Genomic DNA, 26,407 nt, shown 5'->3' on the forward strand with positions numbered 1-26,407 from the left:
TGACGAGCCCCCATAAATATGTTATGACCCCGAAGAGGGAGGCAACATACTTAAGGTTAAGGACATGGGAGACAAAGGCATAAGCTCATGGAACGTAACGCCTCTCAGGAGGTGGTGCAGAGAAATGAAGAAGTGAGACCTGGGAGTGCAACCCCCCCCCCAATTTCTATAGGTGGAGCAGAAATAATTAATTACACAAATATCCCTTTCAATCTACATGACCTCCATCAACACTCTGTGACTGAAATGTAAAATATTGAAAAGACTGCCCTGTAAGGGGTTAATGGTTCACGACCAACATAGAAACCGAAAGTAAAGAGGCTGGGAGGCTTCGCATACAAGGAAAACCTTTCAACACGTTCAAGTTAATGAGACTTCTGGACTCTGGTAAGACACGATTACATTTCTATAAGCACCAAAGTTTACATGCAGGATTTGTTCTGTGACAACAGAAAACAGTGGAAGAAGTTTGAAATCAGTGACGTCATTCAGTAGATTTTAAATGTTTTTGTCCAGCACCGTGGACCATTTAATGTCCTGTGTTACACAAGATAATCTATGTAACAGTAAAGTGTATAAGTGTTCTTCACTGTGTGTTTGTTTGATCAGACTGCAGCCAACAAGAAGATTAAAACAACAGACTCACGAAGACACAGAGAGAAAGTCAGAGCAGGAAGAAGAAAGATCACAATCAAGACGTCTTCTCACACTTCAGCCACATTTGCACCGATTCCTCTTTAAGACACAAAGGAAGGTTGGTCACGTTTATTCTTCATGTAGTTATTAATCAGCTTTAGTTTTTCTCATTCAGATGAAATATTCTCAAAGGTTTTGTGGTTTGATGAACTCACTCCCAAAACGTGTCACGTGCGAAGTCAATGTGTCATTATAGCTGACTTCTCTCTTTATATTAACACAAAAACACGGTTTAGTTCAGTGGACACAGAATCTCTTTCAGTTTTTAATGTAGAAAAAAACTGATATTAGAACACAGAAATATCCACCAGGTGAAAAAACTGTGGTACTGCACTTCCTATATTAAATTACCTTCAGATCTGAGTTGTATTTCTTTTTTTCTGCAGTTTTACACAATGATTGACATCACTTATAACAAATTAGAATTGGGAGGGTGTGACTGGTCCTGTGTACTGTAGATTAATCACACTCAATCATTCTTCATGTGTAAACACTTAAAATACATTCCCTGCAGCTGCAGTGTGAACAATACTTACTTTTCACCACGTTGATCTTTTATCTGTAATTGATCGGAAGAATGTAGGACAAAGGACAAATACAAAAATACAGATATTTGTCTTGAACTGTTAAGAGGAAAAGTCAAACGAGGTCAGAACAATAAATACTTAAACATAGAAAGCTTAAAAATCCACTTGACTACTGTTTCTTGTTCTGTCTCCTTTGAATACAAACAAACACAATGGGAAAAGTACTCAATCACAAATATAACTGACTTATTTTGATGATGTTGTTTTTTTCCTAGGACCAAACACAATGAGGATTGTCCTGCTGGGAAAACCTGGATCTGGGTGTAGCAGTCTGGCTAACACCATATTGGGAGAAGACAGCTTCAGAAGCGGCAGTTGTAGCGACTCGAAAACAGGTTTGTCTCTGACCAAAACCAAATCTGTCCACAACAGGCCCCTCACTCTGATCGACACGTCTGGATTATTTCACCCGGGCGTGTCTGAGAAGGAGAGAAAGGCCTCTATACTCAGCTGTGTCACCGAGTGCGCTCCGGGGGTGGCAGCTTTCCTCATCGTGTTCAAAGTGGAGAAATTCACGGAGCAGGAGAACGACATCGTCACGCAGATCTGTCGGCTCTTCTCTGAAGACGCCCTGGAGTATGCAGTGGTTGTCTTCACTCGGGGGGACCAGCTGCCCGATCGGGTGAAAATCCACGACTTCGTTAGTGAGAGCAAGGCTCTGAGGGAGTTGGTGGAGAAGTGCGGCGGTCGCTGCCACGTCTTTGATAACAGATACTGGAAGCAGAAGCAGCAGGATGAGTACAGAAGCAACCAGTTCCAGTTGGCAGAGCTGCTCAAGAGCATCGACGAGATTGCGATGGAGCACGACGGTCGCTACTACACCGATAACATGCTTCTGAAGGTGGAGAATGAAATGAAAAGAGAGGAAAAGCTCATCAGGCAGTCAGGAAACATGTCAGTGAAAGAGATCAGAGAGCAGGCTAAAGGCAAGGTCGTTAAGAAGCGCATGGAACGCTCGTGGTTTAGATTGGTTGTGCGTTTTGTATTCATATCGGGATTCTTTGCAGCTCTAATTGGTGTGATCGTACCAAAACTTATGAAGAAACAATGAGTCCTCCTCAGAAATTATACTTTAGTCAACAATGCATGAAAAATGGGAGTAACATGCGACAGGACTGAAATGATCATTCTAACTATGTGTAGGCGGTTGCCCCCCCCCCGTGTGTGTGTTGACTTTAAGGTGTTAAACACAACATGCATTCCAGCAAATATATAACCACCTTTTAAATTACGCTTATTAAAACCAGCTATATAATGTTTTTGTTGTTTTGCTTTTCAAACTATATCTACATGTTTTTGCCACATGACTTATCAGTGTAATCAGCAACAATAAAAGTTTTGTGTCACATCTGCTGTGTTTCCTTTTTTATTTCTCTACAAAGGTAGATTTTTATTTACTTTGGTAGACGTACAAAGACTTGTTAAATAAAGTCCACTTATTAAATAAATAAGTGGATGTTATCCATATATATATATATGGATAACATATCCGTATATATATATATATATACACACACATATAATGTCAGAATAAAGTCTCTAAGCCATCCAACTCCTTTCAGTAAAGTGAAGCATTATACTGCTGCACTACTCCTTGTACTGTGTAATGCTACTCCAACTGTGATATTTCTCCATGAAGGGTCTGAGTGTTTTCATTACAAAAGCAACACCACCCAATAGTGGCTTAACATGAAAACTACACTTTTTTCAGCATTTATGGCATTTCCATGCCCCTGACATCCTTTTCAAAACATTATTGAGTAAATGAGAAACTTACCTGAAATAATATTGCAAAAACAAAGAGTTTTTTTTGCTTGAAATGCTGATTCGCCATCATTCTCTCCCTTGAAAAGCAACATTTTGAAAACAACCGCTGTACAAACACTGTTGATTGCGTGTCACATCACTTGCGGATGCTGTGTTTCTGTAATACCACCAGCCATGCATGTACAGTGCCAGTGTTTTCAAAGAGTTTCCCGGTTCACACTGGGGGGGCAGACTATTATCAAAAAGTAGAACCCTGGAAGTCATGTTCAGTGATTCTGAAAGTTAAAGAGGCCAAAACGCAACCAAAGTTTGTCATTTTCACTTGAAAACTCAAATATCCTCCAATAATAAATTAATCAAGGCTGCCAGTCTCAATCACACTTAATAAAAAAATCTACAATTTGTTTGACAAAATACTTTATTTAAGCAAGTATCCTGACATTCCTGACATTACTGCATCAATACGTGATAACATGGACCATAAACAACTTTACTGTAATGTGATGAAGTAAAAATCATAAAAATACTGTTGCTATTCCCTTTTTGTTCCAGTGTATTGACGTATTTTAAGTGGCTATGTAGAAAACTAAGGTTACTTTTCACTCTTAAACACACAAACACCTTCACAATAAGGGTTGATACTGTCCTGTAGTCACCAAGTTATACAGAAAACGCACATAAACACACCGATTGAGCTTTTGACTTCAAGGACTTTGATGTAGAATTTATTTGAGTGCTTTTTGATCAATTTTGTGACTCTTGTCATGTTTTCAATATCAGCTAAGCCACTCGTCTTCTGAGGCCCAATATTTCTCTTCTTCATTGTTCAGAGTGTCTCCCAGTTTGATTTCTTTCATCCTCAGACTGTGACAAACACTAATCGGGCGGTGTACGCCAGGTCGGCGAGGTAAAGCAGGAAGTTGAGGGCTGTGGCGATCACGTTGGGAGAACTGCGGCCTTGTATGTCGACAGGAACATAAGCAGGCTGTTGATGTAGGGAGTAGCATTAAAGCATTAAGCATTAAATGGAAATTGAATGTGCTCTCACTTCACTTCTTTTCAACCACAACATTTTATCAGCCTTCATCCAAAAACCAAGTTGTGAGCTGACTGTTGTTCCTCTTGAACTTCGCAAGAGGTTAGTCTTTATTGTGTTGTCTCACTAATAACACACAGGACCTGTGATGCATTCAGGAAAGAGGCAGAAAACCAATATCAGAAGCAAATTCTAAGCAGTGTTTACTGTAAATGAAAACAGAAAAAGCACATGCAAAGTTGAACAAGATGAGTTTTGAACGTGAAGAACCCAAATCAAGTGATTGTATTTATAGATGAACTCAAACCCATATCTTGATACACAATGTGAATGAAAATACTTTATTCAAGGTTTAGGAATCTGTTACATTCACAAAGCAGTTTCCATGAAGAAAATGACAACAAACCAAATTCAAACAAGATATCCTTCAATAAAATCTCTGTTAGTACAATGATCAATAAAAATCATGACATGGATTTATATAGTGCGTTTTTCAAGGTGATTCGTAACACATAAAGAAACCATTATTCCTCCACACCAGTGTGAATGCTGACGGAGGCGTGGCTGCTACTTTGTGCCTACGGCCCCTCTGACCACCACCAACATTCATATGAGGCAATGGGGCGAAAATACCTTGACACAATGACTTGAATAGAGTAGTATTAGAATCACAACCCTTCGGTTATTGGACGACCCACTCTACCACTGAGCCACAGTCGCCACTTATTACTACAGACTTTTTAGATAAGCAACAGTAATTGATTGGATTAATGTACAACAATAGATATTCGCAGAAGTTGTGGAACAAGTGCAGTTAACTCTTAATTTACAGAGGGAGTGGCTGCGTGTTGATGTGTTACAGTTCATTTTCTTAAGTTTTGCCTTAATGGTTCACGGAGTGTCTTGGCTTTGGTCAGTACTGCCTCTTTACCTCAATCGACATCAAAAACCTGCCACTGCCGCAGCAACACCTCCAGCAGTTGTAACTGAAGCAGCAACACGTCCAGCAGTTGTAACTGAAGCAGCAACACGTCCAGCAGTTGTAACTGAAGCAGCAACACGTCCAGCAGTTGTAACTGAAGCAGCAACACCTCAAGCAGTTGTAAATGAAGCAGCAACACGTCCAGCAGTTGTAACTGAAGCAGCAACACGTCCAGCAGTTGTAACTGAAGCAGCAACACCTCCAGCAGTTGTAAATGAAGCAGCAACACGTCCAGCAGTTGTAAATGAAGCAGCAACACGTCCAGCAGTTGTAACTGAAGGAGCAACACGTCCAACAGCTGCTGCTATAACACATCCAACAATTGTAACTGCAGCAGCAACACCTCCAACAGCTTTTCCTTTACTTGTGAATTTATTCATAATCACACTCACTGATGCTCCAAGTAAAACTCCCAGCAGCTGTCCTGTGGTAATGTTACCCATCTTGTTGAGTAAAGTCTTGAAGACATTTTCCTTTGCCTCCTCTCTGGATCCAGCAGTAAGTTCCTCCTGTGCTATGCTTCTCTCCACTGCTTGTAGCATCTCGTTGGTGTAGTAGCCTCCTCCATTTTGCTCCACCATTTCTTTGATCGTGTTGAGCAACTCTGTGACCTGGAACTGGTTGTTTCTGTAAGGATCCTGCTGGTAGTTGTTCCAGTACTTATTATCAATAACATGGCAGCGGCCACCACATTTCTCTGAAAGCTCCTGCAGATCCTTGTTTTCACTGACAAAGTCTTTGATTGACATGTTGTCATCAAGCTGGTCACCGTGAGTGAAGACCAGTACAGCATATTTAAAAGCCTCTTCAGAAAAATACTCTTTTATTTTTGTAATAACCTGCTTCTCATGCTCAGTGTATTTCTCCACTTTGAGTAAGATGAGAAAAGCATGTGGTCCAGGTGCGCACTCTGTGATGCTCTTTATTATCTCATCTTTGAGATTTCTTTCATCCCTGCAGGTGTCGAACAAACCAGGAGTATCGATCAATTTGATTTCACCATTTTTTTTGGTGGCTGCTTTGCATTTACTTGTCCCAGAGTCTGCACTACCATCTTCCTTAAACCTTTTTTCTCCCATCACAGTATTGCCAAAGCTGCTTTTTCCTGATCCGGTTTTCCCCAGCAGGACAACTCTCCAAGGTTCTACCAGAAGAAAATAACAAAATGACATCAGTATTACTGCACATATAGAAACATTTTTCTTGCTTTTATGTTAAAATGGAAAAAAAATTTCAATCCGAAATGTCAAAGCATCACAAACTTTCCAAATTTCTTCTTTGTCTTAAATGTTTTTTGAGTAACTGATTATATTTGCTAAATTCCACATATATTATTGTTTTCTAAAATATAAAGAGGCCTGTGCTGGTTGTGGAGGCTTCCTGGAATTGATAAGTTAAAGCACCATGGACTGCTTTTATGGAATCACAGGAGTGCCAAAATCAAAAGGAAATAAATGTGGAAAAATAAAGAAAATCAATAATACAAAAATTATACAAAGGTAGTCATTTTCTTTTTCTATCTTGTCTTTGCTTATTCCATTTTGTCAATGCTTCTCCTGTTTTGTCTTTGTCTTTTCCATTTGCTTTTTGTCATTGCATTTACTCGATGAGTCAAGCCGTCTAGAAAAGACAAAAGCAATACAATGCAAATCAGCAAGGGCTGTGGGGGGTCTTTCTGTTCAGGGGGACTAGTCGATGCCTGATCACAGGATTCCTGCTTGAGAGACGTCATGTTGAGCAATGTCTGTTCATGCCAATAGATGGCACGGTTGCATTAAGAGTAACTTTGAAGTATTTAATTTATTTGTCCTTTTACACATTTCTTATTTCTTGTAGAATTTTGTAACTGTCATTTCTTTGTTTTGGTAACAAAAGTATTTTGTTTGATTAAGAATCTGCTGGTCATGTTGTTGTTGTTTTTTTCTTTTCTTTTGCGCTTGTCCTGTTCGGCAGCTTGGGCAAACAATATGATGTGATTGAGAGCCTTCTGGAGTCAGAACAGTTTTTGGTCTTGCAACAGGAAGAGACCTGTAGTCTCCTCCTGTTGCTGCCTTTATTAGAAGTTGGCATGGCTGCCGTACATGACCGGGGGGGAACGCTCAAAGAGAGAGAGAAGAGAAGAGAAGTTGAGGGGGTGATAACATACAATACCCTGACATATATTATTTGCAGTTATCACACTGATCCAAATACTTTCCAACTGTTATTAGATTAAACCAGCCTGAGCAGCTCTATCTAGACAGTAACATGAAGCAGGAACATGAAATAACAAAGAGGCAACAACAAAAGAAGAACATGATTTTGAGAGTTTGAGCAAATGATGACAGAGAACAAGCAACTTCAGCAGCACCTTTGGTGAGGAATGGAAGTGTGTGTGTGTGTGTGGGGGGGGGGTAGGACGCGAACCACCCTAGAGAGCCACGCCCCCGCCCAGATAGCACCAGATAGAGAATGCAGAGAAGAATCCCCCCCCAGGCAAGAGGAGCCCACAGGAGAAGGATAAAGGGCACAGGGCACAGGGCACAGCCCCCCCCCCCCCACCCAACGGCCAGACAGCAGAGTCTAAGACCCGCAGGGCGCAGTGCGACCCCGGCTGGAAGCCAGTGGTTAGGGAACCCCCCCCTCACTCACTCACTCACTCACTCACTCACTCACTCACACACACACACACACACACACACACACACACACACACACACACACACACACACACACACACACACACACCTCCCATATTTCAGGCCCTGGAGGTCACTCTCAGTCAACTGTCCATCCAGAACCCGGAGCCCCACTGTCCCCCGCTCCCCCAGATCCGGGAGCGAGGCAGATCCGGAGCGCGAGGGAGGTGGAGGAAGGACCCACCCCCGGCGCGGCAGCGGGCACCCCCATCAGAAAGGGGGAGGCCCAGGGCCCTGACGCCCCACCCCAGCCCCACCCCGGCCCTCCCCAGCCCAACGGCCCAGCTGGGGCCCGACGCCCAGCACCCCCCACCCCACCCCAGCGGGAGCACCCCCGGCCCACAGCAGAGCCCCCCACACACACACACATCCCCCCGCACTCCCCAGGCCAGGCCGCAGCTCCCCAGCATAGACGCCAGCACCACCCCGAGCCCGCAGAGCCGCCAACCACGCAGAGCCGCCAACCACCCAGGCCACGAAGCTCCGGCCGCTGAAGGCCCCCAGAGCCCCGGGGAGGAGCCACCGCCCCCCCACAGGGCTACGTGGTGTATTTAATTATTGGGGAGCATGTGGACTCAAATTGTGTCAAATGATTTTTCCTACAAGCAGACATTCTCTCCAATGTGATGTGGTCTTGAAGTAAGTTTTTAAATAACTTTATAGTCAGATTACTTTTGGATTTCCAGTTCATGAGCCTTTTTTTGCAACGCTTAGGGAAACCAGGAGCATGCAGGACTCATTTTTTTCTCTTTTAATTTCTGTGAGATCACCTAACAAGCAAAGTGAAGGTGAGGCTGGAATAGGGTAGCCCAGGCATAACGATTAATCTTCACAAATCTTTTGCCAGAACGTTTGGACTGGTGTACAAAGCCAAAGTGCGTGTAAATAGGTATCGGGGAGCTCACCTGTGCAGTTTGAACATATGTTAGTGGGAGTGAGACCCATCTTGAACATCCTTTGTCCTGTGTAATGAACTCTGTGAAGGACCTTGTATTGTATGAGCTGTATGTTAGTGTTTTTGCTCATTTTGAATGTATTAGTACAGATTTTTGACCAAAACGTTGGGTCTCTGTTGATGTTGAGATCTTCTCAACAAGGGAAGGGATATTGAGATATTTGAACCTGACAAGATTTTGACAATTTTAGAACGTGGTTTAGGTGCTGAGATCTTCAGAAGGTTTGTCACTGTCTGAGGTAAGTTCAGGTCAATCTGTTCTAGTTTGAACTTAGTTTGTATTATTGACTTAAGCTGAAGATATTCCAGATAGTTGTTTTGACTGATACCATATGTTTCTATTAGGTCATTAAATGGAATCAAATAGTTATTGGAGATAAGTTGTTCTAAGTTTCTTATTCCTTTATTTTGCCATCTTGGGAAGTTTATTGGTTTCTTTCTTTGCAGGATGTCAGGATTGTTCCAGATGGGTGTGAGTTTGCAAGGAATGAGTGAAGAGCCACTAATTTCAAGGAATTCTCACCAAGCTGTCAGAGATGTGTTTACATTGATGCTTTTAAAGCAGCTGTGTTTTTTGATGACAGGACTGAAGAAGGGAAGATCTCTGACTTGGAGATCTTCACAGAATGTTTTTTCAAAGTCTAGCCAGCCTTCATCTATTGTTTTCTGATTAATCCATTTTACAACATAATGTAGTTTATTGACCAGATAATAATTCTACAAGTTTGGGAGTTCTAAGCCACCTTGGTCCTTGGTGTTTTGTAGTGTTTTTAAACTTATATGTGATGGTTTGCTTTTCCATCAGAATTTTGAGACATGAGAATCAAGAGTGTTAAACCAGGTTTTTGATGGTTTTGTTGGGATCATTGAGAAGATGTAGTTAATTTTAGGCAGGACCATCATTTTGATTGTTGCTACTCTCCCCATAAGTGAAATAGGGAGTGTCCTTCATCGAGTGAGGTCCTCCTCTAATGTTTTAATAAGGGGGTTGTAGTTTAAGTGCACCAAGTCTGAGAGTTTGGCTGACATGTTAATGCCGAGGTATTTGATGTTCCCTGGTCTAGTGGGGTGTTATGTGTGTGCTGAAAAATAGAGTTGATAGGCAAGACGACTGATTTGTTCCAATTTATAGAATATTCTGAGATTAATTGTCTATTAATCCTATTGTTTCTGGAAGAGAAGTCTGTGTGTTTTGCAGGAAAAGTAGCACATCATCTGCATAGAGACATATTTTATGTGTTACATTTACTGTTCGTATTCCTTTTATGTTATTGTTCTGTCTAATGGCTGCTGCTAGTGGTTCGATAAAAACTGCAATGAGAGATGGTGAGAGTGGACACCTCTGTCTGGTGCCTCTCTCAAGATTGAACCTTGAGGACATTTGCTCATTGGTTTTAACACAGGCACTGGGTGAGGTATACAGTATTTTTATCCAGGGGAGGTAAATTTCTCTAAATCCAAATTTCCGTAGTGTAGCGAGTAGAAATTTGCAATTTACCCTGTCAAAGGCTTTTTCTGCATCTAAGGAGCCACATGCCTATTGTGGAGGCTTCCTTGAATTTATAAGATAAAGCAGCATGGACTCCTTTACCCCACTGATGAATAAGAATATGAACAAATGAATGTATTGGTCATGGGTCCAGTGGTGGTGATGACAGCCGGGACAAGCAGCAGCTTTCACTTCAACCAAAAATTTCCAATTTACCCTATCAAAGGCTTTTTCTGCATCTAAGGAGGTGATAATGGGCTTTTGTTTATTGTGGTGGCAGTGGTCTATAAGATTAATTAATCTACATTATTGTTAGTGGAGTGGTCTATAAGGTTAATTAATCTTTGTGTATTGTTAGTGGAGTGTCGTCCTTTAATGAACCCAGTTTGATCAGGGTGTATGATGTGGGGTGTGATTTTTTCCAGTCTGCTTGCTAATGTTTTACTAATTATTTTAAGATCTACATTGATTAGTGATATCGGCCGATAGCTGGATGGTAGTGTAGGATCTTTATCCGGTTTTAGAAGAAGACTGATATTTGCACAGTTCATATGTTGGGGGAGAGTTGAAGATTCTTTAATTTCCTCAATTATTCCCAAAAAAATTGATGAGAGTAAAGACCATAATTCTTTGTAAAATTCAGTGGGGTATCCATCAGGTCCTGGAGCTTTACCATCAGGCATGTGCTGGAGAGCTTTCTGCAGTTCTTCTACTGAGATGGAAGCTTCTAGGCCTTGGATCTGTTCGACTTTTAATTTTGGGAGGGCAACTGTGCTCAGAAAGCTGTCTATTTCAGATTGTGAAGGATCGATTTGTGAAGAGTAATGTTTTTTGTAAAATTCTCTGACTGTATTGTTTATTTCTTGAGGGTTAAAAGTGATTTTACCATTTTGAGTTTGGACTGAGGGGATTGTACATTTTTCTTTATTTCGTTTTAACTGATTGGCTAAACGTTTGCTGGATTTATTGCCATGTTCAAAGTTCTCCCAGCGTAGTCTCTGTAGTTGAAATTGTGTTTTATGTTCAATTATTTTATTCAAGTCCATTTTTAATTTCCTTAGTTCCATCAATAGGCGGTCGTCTTTGCAGGCAGCATGCGGTGTCTCCATGGTTTTGATTTTATCTTTCAGTTCTTTTTCCTTTATTCCTGTCATGTTGGTTTTTGCCGTAATATGAGCGTGTCCACTCGTCGTCGTATTTATATTTCCGGGTTTACCGATGAACTAGAGACAGCATTTGGGACTTGAGAGGAAACATATATTCACTGTGTGACTAAGGCCGGCATACAGTGAATTAGTAGCCTCTTCTCAATTCCTCCACGTCCGTCATATTTAACTTTCCCTCTTTTACTTCAAATAAACCTGCATATGCGTCTACTTCCTGCTACTACATAGCCACTGCAAGCAGGAATGGTGTGATCAGGTATGGACTAGTCACCCTGAACAGAAAGACCCCCCCACAGCCCTTGGTGATTTGCACTGTATTGCTTTTGTCTGTTCCAGACGGCTTGACTCATTGAGTAAATGCAATGGCAAAAAGCAAATGGAAAAGAAAAAGACAAAACAGCAAAATAGAATAATCAAAAACAAGATGGAAAAGGAATATGACTACCTTTGTATATTTTTTGTATTATTGATTCTCTATATATTTCCACATTTATTTCCTTTTAATTTTGGCACTCCTGTGATTCCATATGCTTTACCCTTCTGATAAATAAAGATAAGAACAAATGAATGTAATGGTCATGGGACCAGTGGTGGTGATGACAGCCGGGACAAGCAGCAGCTTTCACTTCAACCAACAAAGTCTCTTAAGATATTAGAACCAGGAAACTTCCACTCACGCGCTCTCTTCACTAACTTTGAGGCCATAACAATGTATCATAAGTAATAATATACAGCTGAATTTCACCTAAATGCTTTAACAGTTTCTCAATGTGCCTATTGAAGTCCACCTCTCAGCTCTCCTAAATGTAAAACAACGTCCTATGCGACCCACTGGAAGGTGCAGGAATCCAGTTAAATCTCACTAATACTCAAGTTAAACTTTTCTGGAAGTGAAACTCACTGACATAGAAAGCTCAGACTCGCCTACAAAGGTGATCCATTCTTGGAAAAAACAAGATCATTTTTTTTAAAGGTGGCCCTAATCCTCTCAAATAAACTGAACAAATTAAATAATAACAAAAAAAAAAAACAAGAACTCACGTTCCATGATGATAAAAAGAAATCAAAGTGTTCTTCTTCTCCGTCTCTCAAAAGATGTGTTATGACAGTCTTGTTTGAAATCTTCCTCTTTTATTGAGCCCATTGTCCTACTTAAGAGGTGGAGTTGATGTGATGTTATTTTTGAGAGCATGGTTCAAACCCTGCATCTCGCTGTCAATCAAAATAACTTGCTTGCTTAACCATTCCTGGGGAGGAAAACCATACATATATGGTCCCTTCAAACTTTTTGCAGCTTCTGTTAAAGCAACTTTCCAAAACATTGTTGTTACTCATAAATAACATTTAATTTATCTGCATATAAATTTGCATAGGCAACCAAAAGTAAGAAGTCATGTGATTTCTTGTAAATGGGAATGTGATTGTGAGAGCCAAACAACACACCTGAGCTTAAGAATGTGGGTTTGTTGTCATGAAAGGACAGGGTGTGGTAGAAAGACTGTTGCAGGTGAAGGTAAAAACAAACAAATTGTAATTGTGAAAGCTGATTGTTTAGGGGTGTGATGGAAAGACAACAGTGTTGGAATCGCATTAAAGGTCACCCTGGCCTTGGTGGTTTCAGGACAATTTGTTGTTTGTTGTTGTTGTTTGTCTTTCCACTGATTTGGTTCCTGTTACCGCCTTCATTTTGTCTTTCATGACATTAAAACTACAATCATATTTACGCCTTAGCTGCCGAGCACAACACCAAAAAGTTGATTGTGTGATCTGCATGTTGGATTTGGCACTAAGTTAACCTTGTAACCTGTGCAGGTGGGTGTTGAGGGTTTTACTTAAGGAGACACACTTGTGACCTGTCAGTTGTGGGATTCAAACCATTTGCACAGACAACTTAAAGCGAGACGTCATGTGATTTCTTGTAAATGAGAACGTGTTTGAGAGAACCAAACAACACATGAGATTAAGAATCGGGCGTTGTTTTCATGAAAGGACAGCATGTGGCAGAACGACTGTCGTACTTTAAAGTATTTATCTTATTGTGGTTTAGAAAAGTTGCGTCAATAAAAAGTCTTATTTTCGACGTGTCGGAAAAGTTGCCCAAAACCAACACTGAAACAAAGACTTCAATATTTTCAAGATATGTACTTTAAATAGGCCCTATTATGTATAACTATTACATAAGCAAACCACAGTCTATCATTAACTATATCATAATGGTCAATACTCTCTGGAAAATGATAATGATGTTCTTTGAAATTATTCCTTTGATTATACAAGGTGATAGTCATAGTTATGCAGATTTTTTGGCATTTGTTTAAACAGATCCCCTTTCTATATTCATAAAATTTGAATGGAGGATATTATTTGCATGGGCCACTGAATGTTAAAGGAAAAAGTCAGGACATTTCCTGGAAGTCAGAATGTGTTTGCTTTAAATCAGAGTTCGACAATCATCATAGCGCTGCAAAGACCAGATTACCTTACCGGTTTATTGCTACTGAGAATTTGATGCATTTTTAACGGTTTTAAGATTGTTGTTGGTATTGATATTAAAAAAATGTATATTTATAAAATGTTTGATGGAAATTGGAGTCCACAATGAAAAAGTGGAGAAAATAAATGCATGAATAAGACAACCAGTTGAACCAGTTGAACCAGTTGAACCAGTTGAATCGTGACTTCAGGTAAAAACATTAGCAGAGTAAATGTAGAAAGGTAGATCTCTAATAAATATGATCTCTAAAATCTCAAATGTATTATTGTCATTTCATTTTGTCTGGTGTACCAGGCAGTTTGGCACATTTCTAACATACGTAATTCCAGCACTTCTGAAAAGTCGTCTCTGAGCCATCAGAATAAAAATCAGTATCAGAAACAGAATAGTTTTTGTTTCATGTCTATTTCTGTTTCAGCGTGGGAAGATAGTAGCTGCAGTTGTTCCAGAGGTTCCTTTTCAAGGTGGAGTAATTGGCTTGCAGGAATGCAACTGTACAGGTGCACAGACTTGAACAATACCTTAGAGGTCAAGGTATTAATGACCACCAAACTCAAATCAGCTATTCCTTTCTGGTAAGTCTTCAGTTGAATAAAGTATTTTCAGTTAATGTTCACTTTAATACTTATATTCATCGATTTAAACAGAACTTTGAGCAAAAACACCTGTGACCTTTAGTTCCAGGTGCTTGTTGCCAGTGTTTTCACTGTGGTTTCATGTTCCTGGAGTATTAGAAAGCAGGCTGTTGCTTTAGGGAGTAGCATTAAAGCATTAAGCATTAAATGGAAAATTGTATGTGTTCTCACTTCACTTCATTTCAACCACAGTATTTTATCAGCCTTCATCAAAAAAGCAGGTTGTGTGCCGACTGTCGTTCCTCTTAAACTTCACAGCAGCTTTTCTATGCATGTCAGTCTTCTTTCCATTGTTGTCTCATTAATAACACACAGGAGCTGTGATGCATTCAGGAAAGAGACAGGTAAAGCTTCATGGTGTGAGGTAAAGTTTGATGTGGCAGAAAACCAATATCAGAAGCAAATTTGAAGCAGTGTCTATTGTAAATGAAAATTAAAAAAAACACGTGCAAAGTTGAACAAGTTGAGCTTTGATTAAAAAAAGATTTTTTTTTAAATATTTGAAAAAAATATGATGTCAAATGAAATTATATTTTATGACCCACCAGTTCATTAGAGGTAAGAACAATAAACCACAATTTTATACGTCATTCATAAGGTGATGTAGTGGTTCAATAGCAGAGTCCATAAATAAGCACATCTAGAGAAAATTAAATGGTTTTGATGAGTACATCGAACAGTTATTTGCTTCACTTCTTAAATTTCTATTTAATCATCTTTCAAACTTATTTGTCTCCATGAAATCTGTTCCAGTAAACACAGTCAGTCAACAAAAACTGACCCTCAGTAACTCGATGCACTGAAAACAGCCTGCTGCTCGTTTGTTTCTGTTGAGACTTTGTGCTTTTCTGTTTTCCTCTTTGTTGTTGTGTTGAGGCAATTTATTTGTGTTTATTTTTGTATTTGTGTTGCGGCTTTGGTTTTTTAGCTTCAGGGTCACTGGAAAAAAACCTGCCTAAATCACAGACACTCTACTGGTGGTAAAATCAAAAAGTTATCACAGGTACAATAAATATGTCATAAAGTCACACATCTTCATAAACACACTTAAATAACCAAAGAAATAAGATGTCAATAACAGGCTATAGTGTAATCATTCAGTGTTAAAACCCAAAGTGCAGCACAATTTGCTGTTATATTGGTTATATGTTGTGGCTAATGGGTGTATTTTGAGATGACTAATGGAGGAGAACAAGTGGGAATGTAAATAATGTCATGTAGCTGGATGACAAACACTTCATGCTTATTCTGACATAATTAGTATAAATGTTTAAAAAGAAACACACAAATTATTTCATTTATTGATTTATTTTATTGAAGAAAAGGTTTAGATCTCGACCTGTAAACTTCACATATCATTAATAAAGAACAGATCACAATGGTATAATGCTTCTTGCTGCGTGTGTGAAAATAACATCACCACGGTACAATCAAATGTAAGATCAAATGATTTCTTAAATCACACACCACCTTTAACATATTTCCATCCTATATTTCATTCAGAGACTTTGTATTTCCAGAACATCAAGAACCCAAATCAAGTGATTGTATTTATAGATGAACTCAAACCCATATCTTGATACACAATGTGAATGAAAAAAATACTTTATTCAAGGTTTAGGAATCTGTTACATTCACAAAGCAGTTTCCATGAAGAAAATGATGACAAACCAAATTCAAACAAGATATCCTTCAATAAAATCTCTGTTAGTACAATGATCAATAAAAATGATGACATAGATTTATATAGTGCGTTTTTCAAGGTGACTCAAAGCACATACAGAAACCATTATTCATTCACACCAGTGTGAATGCTGACGGAGGCGTGGCTGCTATTTTGCGCCTATGGCCCCTCTGACCACCACCAACATTCATATGAGACAATGTGGGGAAAATACCTTGACACAATGACTTTGATAGAGGGGGATTTGAATTGCCAACCCTTCGGTTATTGGATGACCCACTCCACCACTGAGCCATGGTCGTCCCTAATTCGTACCGACCTTTTAGATTAACAGTAATTGATTGGATTAATGTACAACAATAGATATTCACAGAAGTTGTGGAACAAGTGCAGTTAACTCTTAATTTACAGAGGGAGTGGCTGCGTGTTGATGTGTTACAGTTAATGTTCTTGAGTTTTGCCTTAATGGTTCACAGAGTGTCTTGGCTTTGGTCAGTACTGCCTCTTTACCTCAATCGACATCAAAAACCTGCCACTGCAGTCACTCCAACAGCTACCACTGCAGCAGCAGCACGTCCAGCAGTTGTAACTGCTGCAGCAGCAGCACGTCCAGCAGTTGTAACTGCAGCAGCAGCAGCAGCAGCACCTCCAGCAGTTGTAACTGCAGCAGCAGCAGCAGCACGTCCAGCAGTTGTAACTGCAGCAGCAGCAGCAGCAGCACCTCCAGCAGTTGTAACTGCAGCAGCAGCAGCAGCACGTCCAGCAGTTGTAACTGCAGCAGCAGCAGCAGCACCTCCAGCAGTTGTAACTGCAGCAGCAGCAGCAGCACGTCCAGCAGTTGTAACTGCAGCAGCAGCAGCAGCAGCACCTCCAGCAGTTGTAACTGCAGCAGCAGCAGCAGCACCTCCAGCAGTTGTAACTGCAGCAGCAGCAGCAGCACGTCCAGCAGTTGTAACTGCAGCAGCAGCAGCAGCAGCACCTCCAGCAGTTGTAACTGCAGCAGCAGCAGCAGCACGTCCAGCAGTTGTAACTGCAGCAGCAGCAGCAGCACATCCAACAGCTGCTGCTGTAACATTTCCAGCGGTTGTACCAGCAACACCTCCAACAGCTTTTCTTTCACTTATGAATATATACATAATCCCACTCGCTGCTGCTCCAAGTAAAACTCCCAGCAGCTGTCCTGTGGTAATGTTACCCATCTTTTCAAGTAAAGTCTTGAAGACATTTTTGTTTGCCCGCTCTCTGGATCCAGCAGTACGCTCCTCCTGTGCTATGCTTCTCTCCACTGCTTGTAGCATCTCGTTGGTGTAGCAGCCTCCTCCATTTTGCGCCACCATTTCTTTGATCGTGTTGAGCAACTCGGTGACCTGGAACTGGTTGTTTCTGTAAGGATCCTGCTGGTTGCTGTTCCAGTCCTTATTATCAATAACATGGCAGCGGCCACCACATTTCTCTGAAAGCTCCTGCAGATCCTTGTTTTCACTGACAAAGTCTTTGATTGACATGTTGTCATCAAGCTGGTCACCGTGAGTGAAGACCAGTACAGCATATTTAAAAGCCTCTTCAGAAAAATACTCTTTTATTTTTGTAATAACCTGCTTCTCATGCTCAATGTATTTCTCCACTTTGAGTAAGATGAGAAAAGCATGTGGTCCAGGTGAGCACTCTATGATGCTCTTTATTATCTCATCTTTGAGATTTCTTTCATCCCTGCAGGTGTCGAACAAACCAGGAGTATCGATCAATTTGATTTCACCATTGCTTTTGGTGGCTGCCTGACATTCACTTGCTTCAGAGGTTGCAGTACGATTCACCTGAAACTTAGTTTCTCCCATCAAAGTATTGCCAAAGCTGCTTTTTCCTGCTCCAGTTTTCCCCAGCAGGACAACTCCCCAAGGTTCTACCAGAAGAAAATAACAAAATGACATCAGTATTACTGCACATATAGAAACATTTTTCTTGCTTTTATGTTAAAATGGAAAAAAAATTTCAATCCGAAATGTCAAAGCATCACAAACTTTCCAAATTTCTTCTTTGTCTTAAATGTTTTTTGTGTAACTGATTATATTTGCTAAATTCCACATATATTATTGTTTTCTAAAATATAAAGAGGCCTGTGCTGGTTGTGGAGGCTTCCTGGAATTGATAAGATAAAGCACCATGGACTGCTTTTATGGAATCACAGGAGTGCCAAAATCAAAAGGAAATAAATGTGGAAAAATAAAGAAAATCAATAATACAAAAATTATACAAAGGTAGTCATTTTCTTTTTCTATCTTGTCTTTGCTTATTCCATTTTGTCAATGCTTCTCCTGTTTTGTCTTTGTCTTTTCCATTTGCTTTTTGTCATTGCATTTACTCGATGAGTCAAGCCGTCTAGAAAAGACAAAAGCAATACAATGCAAATCAGCGAGGGCTGTGGGGGGTCTTTCTGTTCAGGGGGACTAGTCGATGCCTGATCACAGGATTCCTGCTTGAGGGACGTCATGTTGAGCAATGTCTGTTCATGCCAATAGATGGCATGGTTGCATTGAGAATAACTTTGAAGTATTTAATTTATTTGTCCTTTTACACATTTCTTATTTCTTGTAGAATTTTGTAACTGTCATTTCTTTGTTTTGGTAACAAAAGTATTTTGTTTGATTAAGAATCTGCTGGTCATGTTGTTGTTGTTGTTTTTTTTCTTTTGCCCTTGTCCTGTTTGGCAGCTTGGGCAAACAATATGATGTGATTGAGAGCCTTCTGGAGTCAGAACAGTTTTTGGTCTTGCAACAGGAAGAGACCTGTAGTCTCCTCCTGTTGCTGCCTTTATTAGAAGTTGGCATGGCTGCCGTACATGACCGGGGGGGAACGCTCAAAGAGAGAGAGAAGAGAAGAGAAGAGAAGTTGAGGGGGAGGATAACATACAATACCCTTACATATATTATTTGCAGTTATCACACTGATCCAAATACTTTCCAACTGTTATTAGATTAAACCAGCCTGAGCAGCTCTATCTAGACAGTAACATGATTTTCTAGATTAAACCAGCCTGAGCAGCTCTATCTAGACAGTAACATGATTTTCTAGATTAAACCAGCCCGAGCAGCTCTATCTAGACAGTAACATGATTTTCTAGATTAAACCAGCCCGAGCAGCTCTATCTAGACAGTAACATGAAGCAGGAACATGAAATAACAAAGAGGCAACAACAAAAGAAGAACATGATTTTTAAAGTTTGAGCAAATGATGACAGAGAACAAGCAACTTCAGCAACACCTTTCATGAGGAATGGAAGTGTGTGTGTTCGGGGGGGCCAGCGAACCACCCTAGAGAGCCACGCGCCCGCCCAGAAAGCACCAGATGGAGAAGGCAGAGAGGAATCCCCCACCAGGCAAGAGGAGCCCACAGGAGAAGGATAAAGGGCACAGGGCACAGGGCCCCAGGCCCAGACCCAAGCCGCCAAGCCGAGAAAGGCCAGAGCAGGGCCCCCGGGACTAGCGGGCCGAGAGCCCCCCCAATCCCATCAGCGAAGCCCGCCGAACCCCTGGGAGCCGGAACCCCCCCCCCAACCCGGCAAGGCAGAGATGGCCCCAGCCGCCGTGCCCCGGACCAGTCCCTCCCCCAGAACAGGAAAAGCGAAGGCCCGACCAGGCCCGGTCAGAGGACAGTCAACTCTCCACTCCCAGGGAACAACCCCCCCCCCCCCCCGACAAGGCGCCGTAAGAGGACCGGGAAGGAAGGAGGAAGTCCCCACCCCACCCAACGGCCAGACAGCAGAGTCTAAGACCCGCAGGGCCCAGTGCGACCCCGGCTGGAAGCCCGTGGTTAGGGAACCCCCCCCCCCACTCACTCACACACACACACACACACACACACCTCCCATATTTCAGGCCCTGGAGGTCACTCTCAGTCAACTGTCCATCCAGAACCCGGAGCCCCACTGTCCCCCGCTCCCCCACACACACATCCCCCCACACTCCCCAGGCCAGGCCGCAGCCCCCCAGCATAGACGCCAGCACCACCCCGAGCCCGCAGAGCCGCCAACCACCCAGGCCACGAAGCCCCTGCCGCTGACGGCCCCCAGAGCCCCGGGGACGAGCCACCGCCCCCCCACAGGGCTTCATGGTGTATTTAATTATTGGGGAGCATGTGGACTCAAATTGTGTCAAATGATTTTTCCTACAAGCAGACATTCTCTCCAATGTGATGTGGTCTTGAAGTAAGTTTTTAAATAACTTTATAGTCAGATTACTTTTGGATTTCCAGTTCATGAGCCTTTTTTGCGACGCTTAGGGAAACCAGGAGCATGCAGGACTCATTTTTTTCTCTTTTAATTTCTGTGAGATCACCTAACAAGCAAAGTGAAGGTGGGGCTGGAATAGGGTAGCCCAGGCATAACGATAAATCTTCACAAATCTTTTGCCAGAACGTTTGGACTGGTGTACAAAGCCAAAGTGCGTGTAAACAGGTATCGGGGAGATCACCTGTGCAGTTTGAACATATGTTAGTGGGAGTGAGACCCATCTTGAACATCCTTTGTCCTGTGTAATGAACTCTGTGAAGGACCTTGTATTGTATGAGCTGTATGTTAGTGTTTTTGCTCATTTTGAATGTATTAGTACAGATTTTTGACCAAAACGTTGGGTCTCTGTTGATGTTGAGATCTTCTCAACAAGGGAAGGGATATTGAGATATTTGAACCTGACAAGATTTTGACAATTTTAGAAAGTGGTTTAGGTGCTGAGATCTTCAGAAGGTTTGTCACTGTCTGAGGTAAGTTGAGGTCAATCTGTTCTAGTTTGAACTTAGTTTGTATTATTGACTTAAGCTGAAGATATTCCAGATAGTTGTTTTGACTGATACCATATGTTTCTATTAGGTCATTAAATGGAATCAAAGAGTTATTGGAGATAAGTTGTTCTAAGTTTCTTATTCCTTTATTTTGCCATCTTGGGAAGTTTATTGGTTTCTTTCTTTGCAGGATGTCAGGATTGTTCCAGATGGGTGTGAGTTTGCAAGGAATGAGTGAAGAGCCACTAATTTCAAGGAATTCTCACCAAGCTGTCAGAGATGTGTTTACATTGATGCTTTTAAAGCAGTTGTGTTTTTTGATGACAGGCCTGAAGAAGGGAAGATCTCTGACTTGGAGATCTTCACAGAATGTTTTTTCAAAGTCTAGCCAGCCTTCATCTATTGTTTTCTGATTAATCCATTTTACAACATAATGTAGTTTATTGACCAGATAATAATTCTACAAGTTTGGGAGTTCTAAGCCACCTTGGTCCTTGGTGTTTTGTAGTGTTTTTAAACTTATATGTGATGGTTTGCTTTTCCATCAGAATGTTGAGACATGAGAATCAAGAGTGTTAAACCAGGTTTTTGATGGTTTTGTTGGGATCATTGAGAAGATGTAGTTAATTTTAGGCAGGACCATCATTTTGATTGTTGCTACTCTCCCCATAAGTGAAATAGGGAGTGTCCTTCATCGAGTGAGGTCCTCCTCTAATGTTTTAATAAGGGGGTTGTAGTTTAAGTGCACCAAGTCTGAGAGTTTGGCTGACATGTTAATGCCGAGGTATTTGATGTTCCCTGGTCTAGTGGGGTGTTATGTGTGTGCTGAAAAATAGAGTTGATAGGCAAGACGACTGATTTGTTCCAATTTATAGAATATTCTGAGATTAATTGTCTATTAACCCTATTGTTTCTGGAAGAGAAGTCTGTGTGTTTTGCAGGAAAAGTAGCACATCATCTGCATAGAGACATATTTTATGTGTTACATTTACTGTTCGTATTCCTTTTATGTTATTGTTCTGTCTAATGGCTGCTGCTAGTGGTTCGATAAAAACTGCAATGAGAGATGGTGAGAGTGGACACCTCTGTCTGGTGCCTCTCTCAAGATTGAACCTTGAGGACATTTGCTCATTGGTTTTAACACAGGCACTGGGTGAGGTATACAGTATTTTTATCCAGGGGAGGTAAATTTCTCTAAATCCAAATTTCCGTAGTGTAGCGAGTAGAAATTTGCAATTTACCCTGTCAAAGGCTTTTTCTGCATTTAAGGAGGTGATAATGGGCTTTTGTTTATTGTGGTGGCAGTGGTCTATAAGATTAATTAATCTACATTATTGTTAGTGGAGTGGTCTATAAGGTTAATTAATCTTTGTGTATTGTTAGTGGAGTGTCGTCCTTTAATGAACCCAGTTTGATCAGGGTGTATGATGTGGGGTGTGATTTTTTCCAGTCTGCTTGCTAATGTTTTACTAATTATTTTAAGATCTACATTGATTAGTGATATCGGCCGATAGCTGGATGGTAGTGTAGGATCTTTATCCGGTTTTAGAAGAAGACTGATATTTGCACAGTTCATATGTTGGGGGAGAGTTGAAGATTCTTTAATTTCCTCAATTATTCCCAAAAAAATTGATGAGAGTAAAGACCATAATTCTTTGTAAAATTCAGTGGGGTATCCATCAGGTCCTGGAGCTTTACCATCAGGCATGTGCTGGAGAGCTTTCTGCAGTTCTTCTACTGAGATGGAAGCTTCTAGGCCTTGGATCTGTTCGACTTTTAATTTTGGGAGGGCAACTGTGCTCAGAAAGCTGTCTATTTCAGATTGTGAAGGATCGATTTGTGAAGAGTAATGTTTTTTGTAAAATTCTCTGACTGTATTGTTTATTTCTTGAGGGTTAAAAGTGATTTTACCATTTTGAGTTTGGACTGAGGGGATTGTACATTTTTCTTTATTTCGTTTTAACTGATTGGCTAAACGTTTGCTGGATTTATTGCCATGTTCAAAGTTCTCCCAGCGTAGTCTCTGTAGTTGAAATTGTGTTTTATGTTCAATTATTTTATTCAAGTCCATTTTTAATTTCCTTAGTTCCATCAATAGGCGGTCGTCTTTGCAGGCAGCATGCGGTGTCTCCATGGTTTTGATTTTATCTTTCAGTTCTTTTTCCTTTATTCCTGTCATGTTGGTTTTTGCCGTAATATGAGCGTGTCCACTCGTCGTCGTATTTATATTTCCGGGTTTACCGATGAACTAGAGACAGCATTTGGGACTTGAGAGGAAACATATATTCACTGTGTGACTAAGGCCGGCATACAGTGGATTAGTAGCCTCTTCTCAATTCCTCCACGTCCGTCATATTTAACTTTCCCTCTTTTACTTCAAATAAACCTGCATATGCGTCTACTTCCTGCTACTACATAGCCACTGCAAGCAGGAATGGTGTGATCAGGTATGGACTAGTCACCCTGAACAGAAAGACCCCCCCACAGCCCTTGGTGATTTGCACTGTATTGCTTTTGTCTGTTCCAGACGGCTTGACTCATTGAGTAAATGCAATGGCAAAAAGCAAATGGAAAAGAAAAAGACAAAACAGCAAAATAGAATAATCAAAAACAAGATGGAAAAGGAATATGACTACCTTTGTATATTTTTTGTATTATTGATTCTCTATATATTTCCACATTTATTTCCTTTTAATTTTGGCACTCCTGTGATTCCATATGCTTTACCCTTCTGATAAATAAAGATAAGAACAAATGAATGTAATGGTCATGGGACCAGTGGTGGTGATGACAGCCGGGACAAGCAGCAGCTTTCACTTCAACCAACAAAGTCTCTTAAGATATTAGAACCAGGAAACTTCCACTCACGAGCTCTCTTCACTAACTTTGAGGCCATAACAATGTATCATAAGTAATAATATACAGCTGAATTTCACCTAAATGCTTTAACAGTTTCTCAATGTGCCTATTGAAGTCCACCTCTCAGCGCTCCTAAATGTAAAACAACGTCCTATGCGACCCACTGGAAGGTGCAGGAATCCAGTTAAATCTCACTAATACTCAAGTTAAACTTTTCTGGAAGTGAAACTCACTGACATAGAAAGCTCAGACTCGCCTACAAAGGTGATCCATTCTTGGAAAAAACAAGATCATTTTTTTTAAAGGTGGCCCTAATCCTCTCAAATAAACTGAACAAATTAAATAATAACAAAAAAAAACAAGAACTCACGTTCCATGATGATAAAAAGAAATCAAAGAGTTCTTCTTCTCCGTCTCTCAAAAGATGTGTTATGACAGTCTTGTTTGGAATCTTCCACTTTTATTGAGCCCATTGTCCTACTTAAGAGGTGGAGTTGATGTGATGTTATTTTTGAGAGCATGGTTCAAACCCTGCATCTCGCTGTCAATCAAAATAACTTGCTTGCTTAACCATTCCTGGGGAGGAAATCCATACATATATGGTCCCTTCAAACTTTTTGCAGCTTCTGTTAAAGCAACGTTCCAAAACATTGTTGTTACTCATAAATAACATTTAATTTATCTGCATATAAATTTGCATAGGCAACCAAAAGTAAGAAGTCATGTGATTTCTTGTAAATGGGAATGTGATTGTGAGAGCCAAACAACACACCTGAGCTTAAGAATGTGGGTTTGTTGTCATGAAAGGACAGCATGTGGCAGAACGACTGTCGTACTTTAAAGTATTTATCTTATTGTGGTTTAGAAAAGTTGCGTCAATAAAAAGTCTTATTTTTGACGTGTCGGAAAAGTTGCCCAAAACCAACACTGAAACAAAGACTTCAATATTTTCAAGATATGTACTTTAAATAGGCCCTATTATGTATAACTATTACATAAGCAAACCACAGTCTATCATTAACTATATCATAATGGTCAATACTCTCTGGAAAATGATAATGATGTTCTTTGAAATTATTCCTTTGATTATACAAGGTGATAGTCATAGTTATGCAGATTTTTTGGCATTTGTTTAAACAGATCCCCTTTCTATATTCATAAAATTTGAATGGAGGATATTATTTGCATGGGCCACTGAATGTTAAAGGAAAAAGTCAGGACATTTCCTGGAAGTCAGAATGTGTTTGCTTTAAATCAGAGTTCGACAATCATCATAGCGCTGCAAAGACCAGATTACCTTACCGGTTTATTGCTACTGAGAATTTGATGCATTTTTAACGGTTTTAAGATTGTTATTGGTATTGATATTAAAAAAATGTATATTTATAAAATGTTTGATGGAAGTTGGAGTCCACAATGAAAAAGTGGAGAAAATAAATGCATGAATAAGACAACCAGTTGAAACAGTTGAATCGTGACTTCAGGTAAAAACATTAGCAGAGTAAATGTAGAAAGGTAGATCTCTAATAAATATGATCTCTAAAATCTCAAATGTATTATTGTCATTTCATTTTGTCTGGTGTACCAGGCAGTTTGGCACATTTCTAACATACGTAATTCCAGCACTTCTGAAAAGTCGTCTCTGAGCCATCAGAATAAAAATCAGTATCAGAAACAGAATAGTTTTTGTTTCATGTCTATTTCTGTTTCAGCGTGGGAAGATAGTAGCTGCAGTTGTTCCAGAGGTTCCTTTTCAAGGTGGAGTAATTGGCTTGCAGGAATGCAACTGTACAGGCGCACAGACTTGAACAATACCTTAGAGGTCAAGGTATTAATGACCACCAAAGTCAAATCAGCTATTTCTTTCTGGTAAGTCTTCAGTTGAATAAAGTATTTTCAGTTAATGTTCACTTTGATAATTATATTCATCGATTTAAACAGAACTTTGAGCAAAAACACCTGTGACCTTTAGTTCCAGGTGCTTGTTGCCAGTGTTTTCACTGTGGTTTCATGTTCCTGGAGTATTAGAAAGCAGGCTGTTGCTGTAAAAAATCAAAAAAGAAACTACAGCTTGTTTGACAAAATACTTCATTTTATTTCTCTGCATAGGTAGATTTTTATTTACTTTGGTAGAAGTACAAAGACTTGTTAAATAAAGTCCACTTATTAAATAAATAAGTGGATATGTATATAAATGTATATATATGCATATAATGTCAGAATAAAGTCTGAGCCATCCAACTCCTCTCAGTAAAGTGAAGCATTATACTGCTGCACTACTCTTTGTACTGTGTAATGCTACTCCTACTGTCTGATATTTCTCCATGAAGGGTCTGAGTGTTTTCATTACAAAAGCAACACCACCCACTAGTGGCTTAACATAAAAACTACACCTTTTTCAGCATTGATGGTGTTTCCATGCCTCAGACATCCTTTTCAAAACATTATTGAGTAAATGAGAAACTTACCTGAAATAATATTGCAAAAACAAAGAGTTTTTTTTGCTTGAAATGCTGATTCGCCATCATTCTCTCCCTTGAAAAGCAACATTTTGAAAACAACCGCCGTACAAACACTGTTGATTGCGTGTCACATCACTTGCGGAT

At 40.3% G+C, this 26,407-nt stretch overlaps 2 protein-coding genes across 4 annotated transcripts; one reads left to right on the forward strand and one right to left on the reverse strand.

Moving 5' to 3' along the window:
• The first annotated feature begins 58 nt into the window (after window positions 1-58).
• On the forward strand, window positions 59-2,629 carry LOC308123880 (GTPase IMAP family member 7-like). 2 transcript variants are annotated; one of them, XM_080486599.1, is made up of 3 exons: window positions 59-387; window positions 610-754; window positions 1,499-2,629. In XM_080486599.1, exon 3 carries the CDS (start codon window positions 1,510-1,512, stop codon window positions 2,332-2,334), a length of 825 nt encoding a protein of 274 aa, XP_080342725.1. In that variant the 5' UTR covers window positions 59-387; window positions 610-754; window positions 1,499-1,509; the 3' UTR covers window positions 2,335-2,629. The 2 variants fall into 2 exon arrangements, with proteins under 2 accessions (XP_080342725.1, XP_080342724.1); XM_080486598.1 differs by lacking the exon at window positions 610-754 and having other exon boundaries at window positions 308-387.
• A 1,784-nt stretch (window positions 2,630-4,413) lies between these two features.
• LOC308123878 (GTPase IMAP family member 9-like) lies at window positions 4,414-24,237 on the reverse strand. 2 transcript variants are annotated; one of them, XM_080486596.1, is made up of 3 exons: window positions 24,172-24,237; window positions 17,537-18,069; window positions 4,414-5,679 (listed from the first exon to the last, which is right to left on the reverse strand). In XM_080486596.1, exons 1-3 carry the CDS (start codon window positions 24,176-24,178, stop codon window positions 5,179-5,181), a joined length of 1,041 nt encoding a protein of 346 aa, XP_080342722.1. In that variant the 5' UTR covers window positions 24,179-24,237; the 3' UTR covers window positions 4,414-5,178. The 2 variants fall into 2 exon arrangements, with proteins under 2 accessions (XP_080342722.1, XP_080342721.1); XM_080486595.1 differs by lacking the exons at window positions 17,537-18,069; window positions 24,172-24,237 and adding an exon at window positions 12,398-12,456 and having other exon boundaries at window positions 4,414-5,372; window positions 5,461-6,212.
• Window positions 24,238-26,407: the final 2,170 nt, after the last annotated feature.

The sequence above is a fragment of the Lipophrys pholis genome, assembly GCF_963383615.2.
Source record: "Lipophrys pholis genome assembly, chromosome: 18".
Taxonomy (NCBI): Eukaryota; Metazoa; Chordata; class Actinopteri; order Blenniiformes; family Blenniidae; genus Lipophrys; species Lipophrys pholis.

Bases quoted from the DNA above. Each gene is read 5' to 3' on its own strand.
- LOC308123878 (XM_080486595.1), bottom strand. The intron at 5,373-5,460 runs GTGAGTGTGATT...GATGTGTTATAG, and splicing joins GAGTTTTACTTGGAGCATCA to CAGCAGCTGTTGGACGTGTT.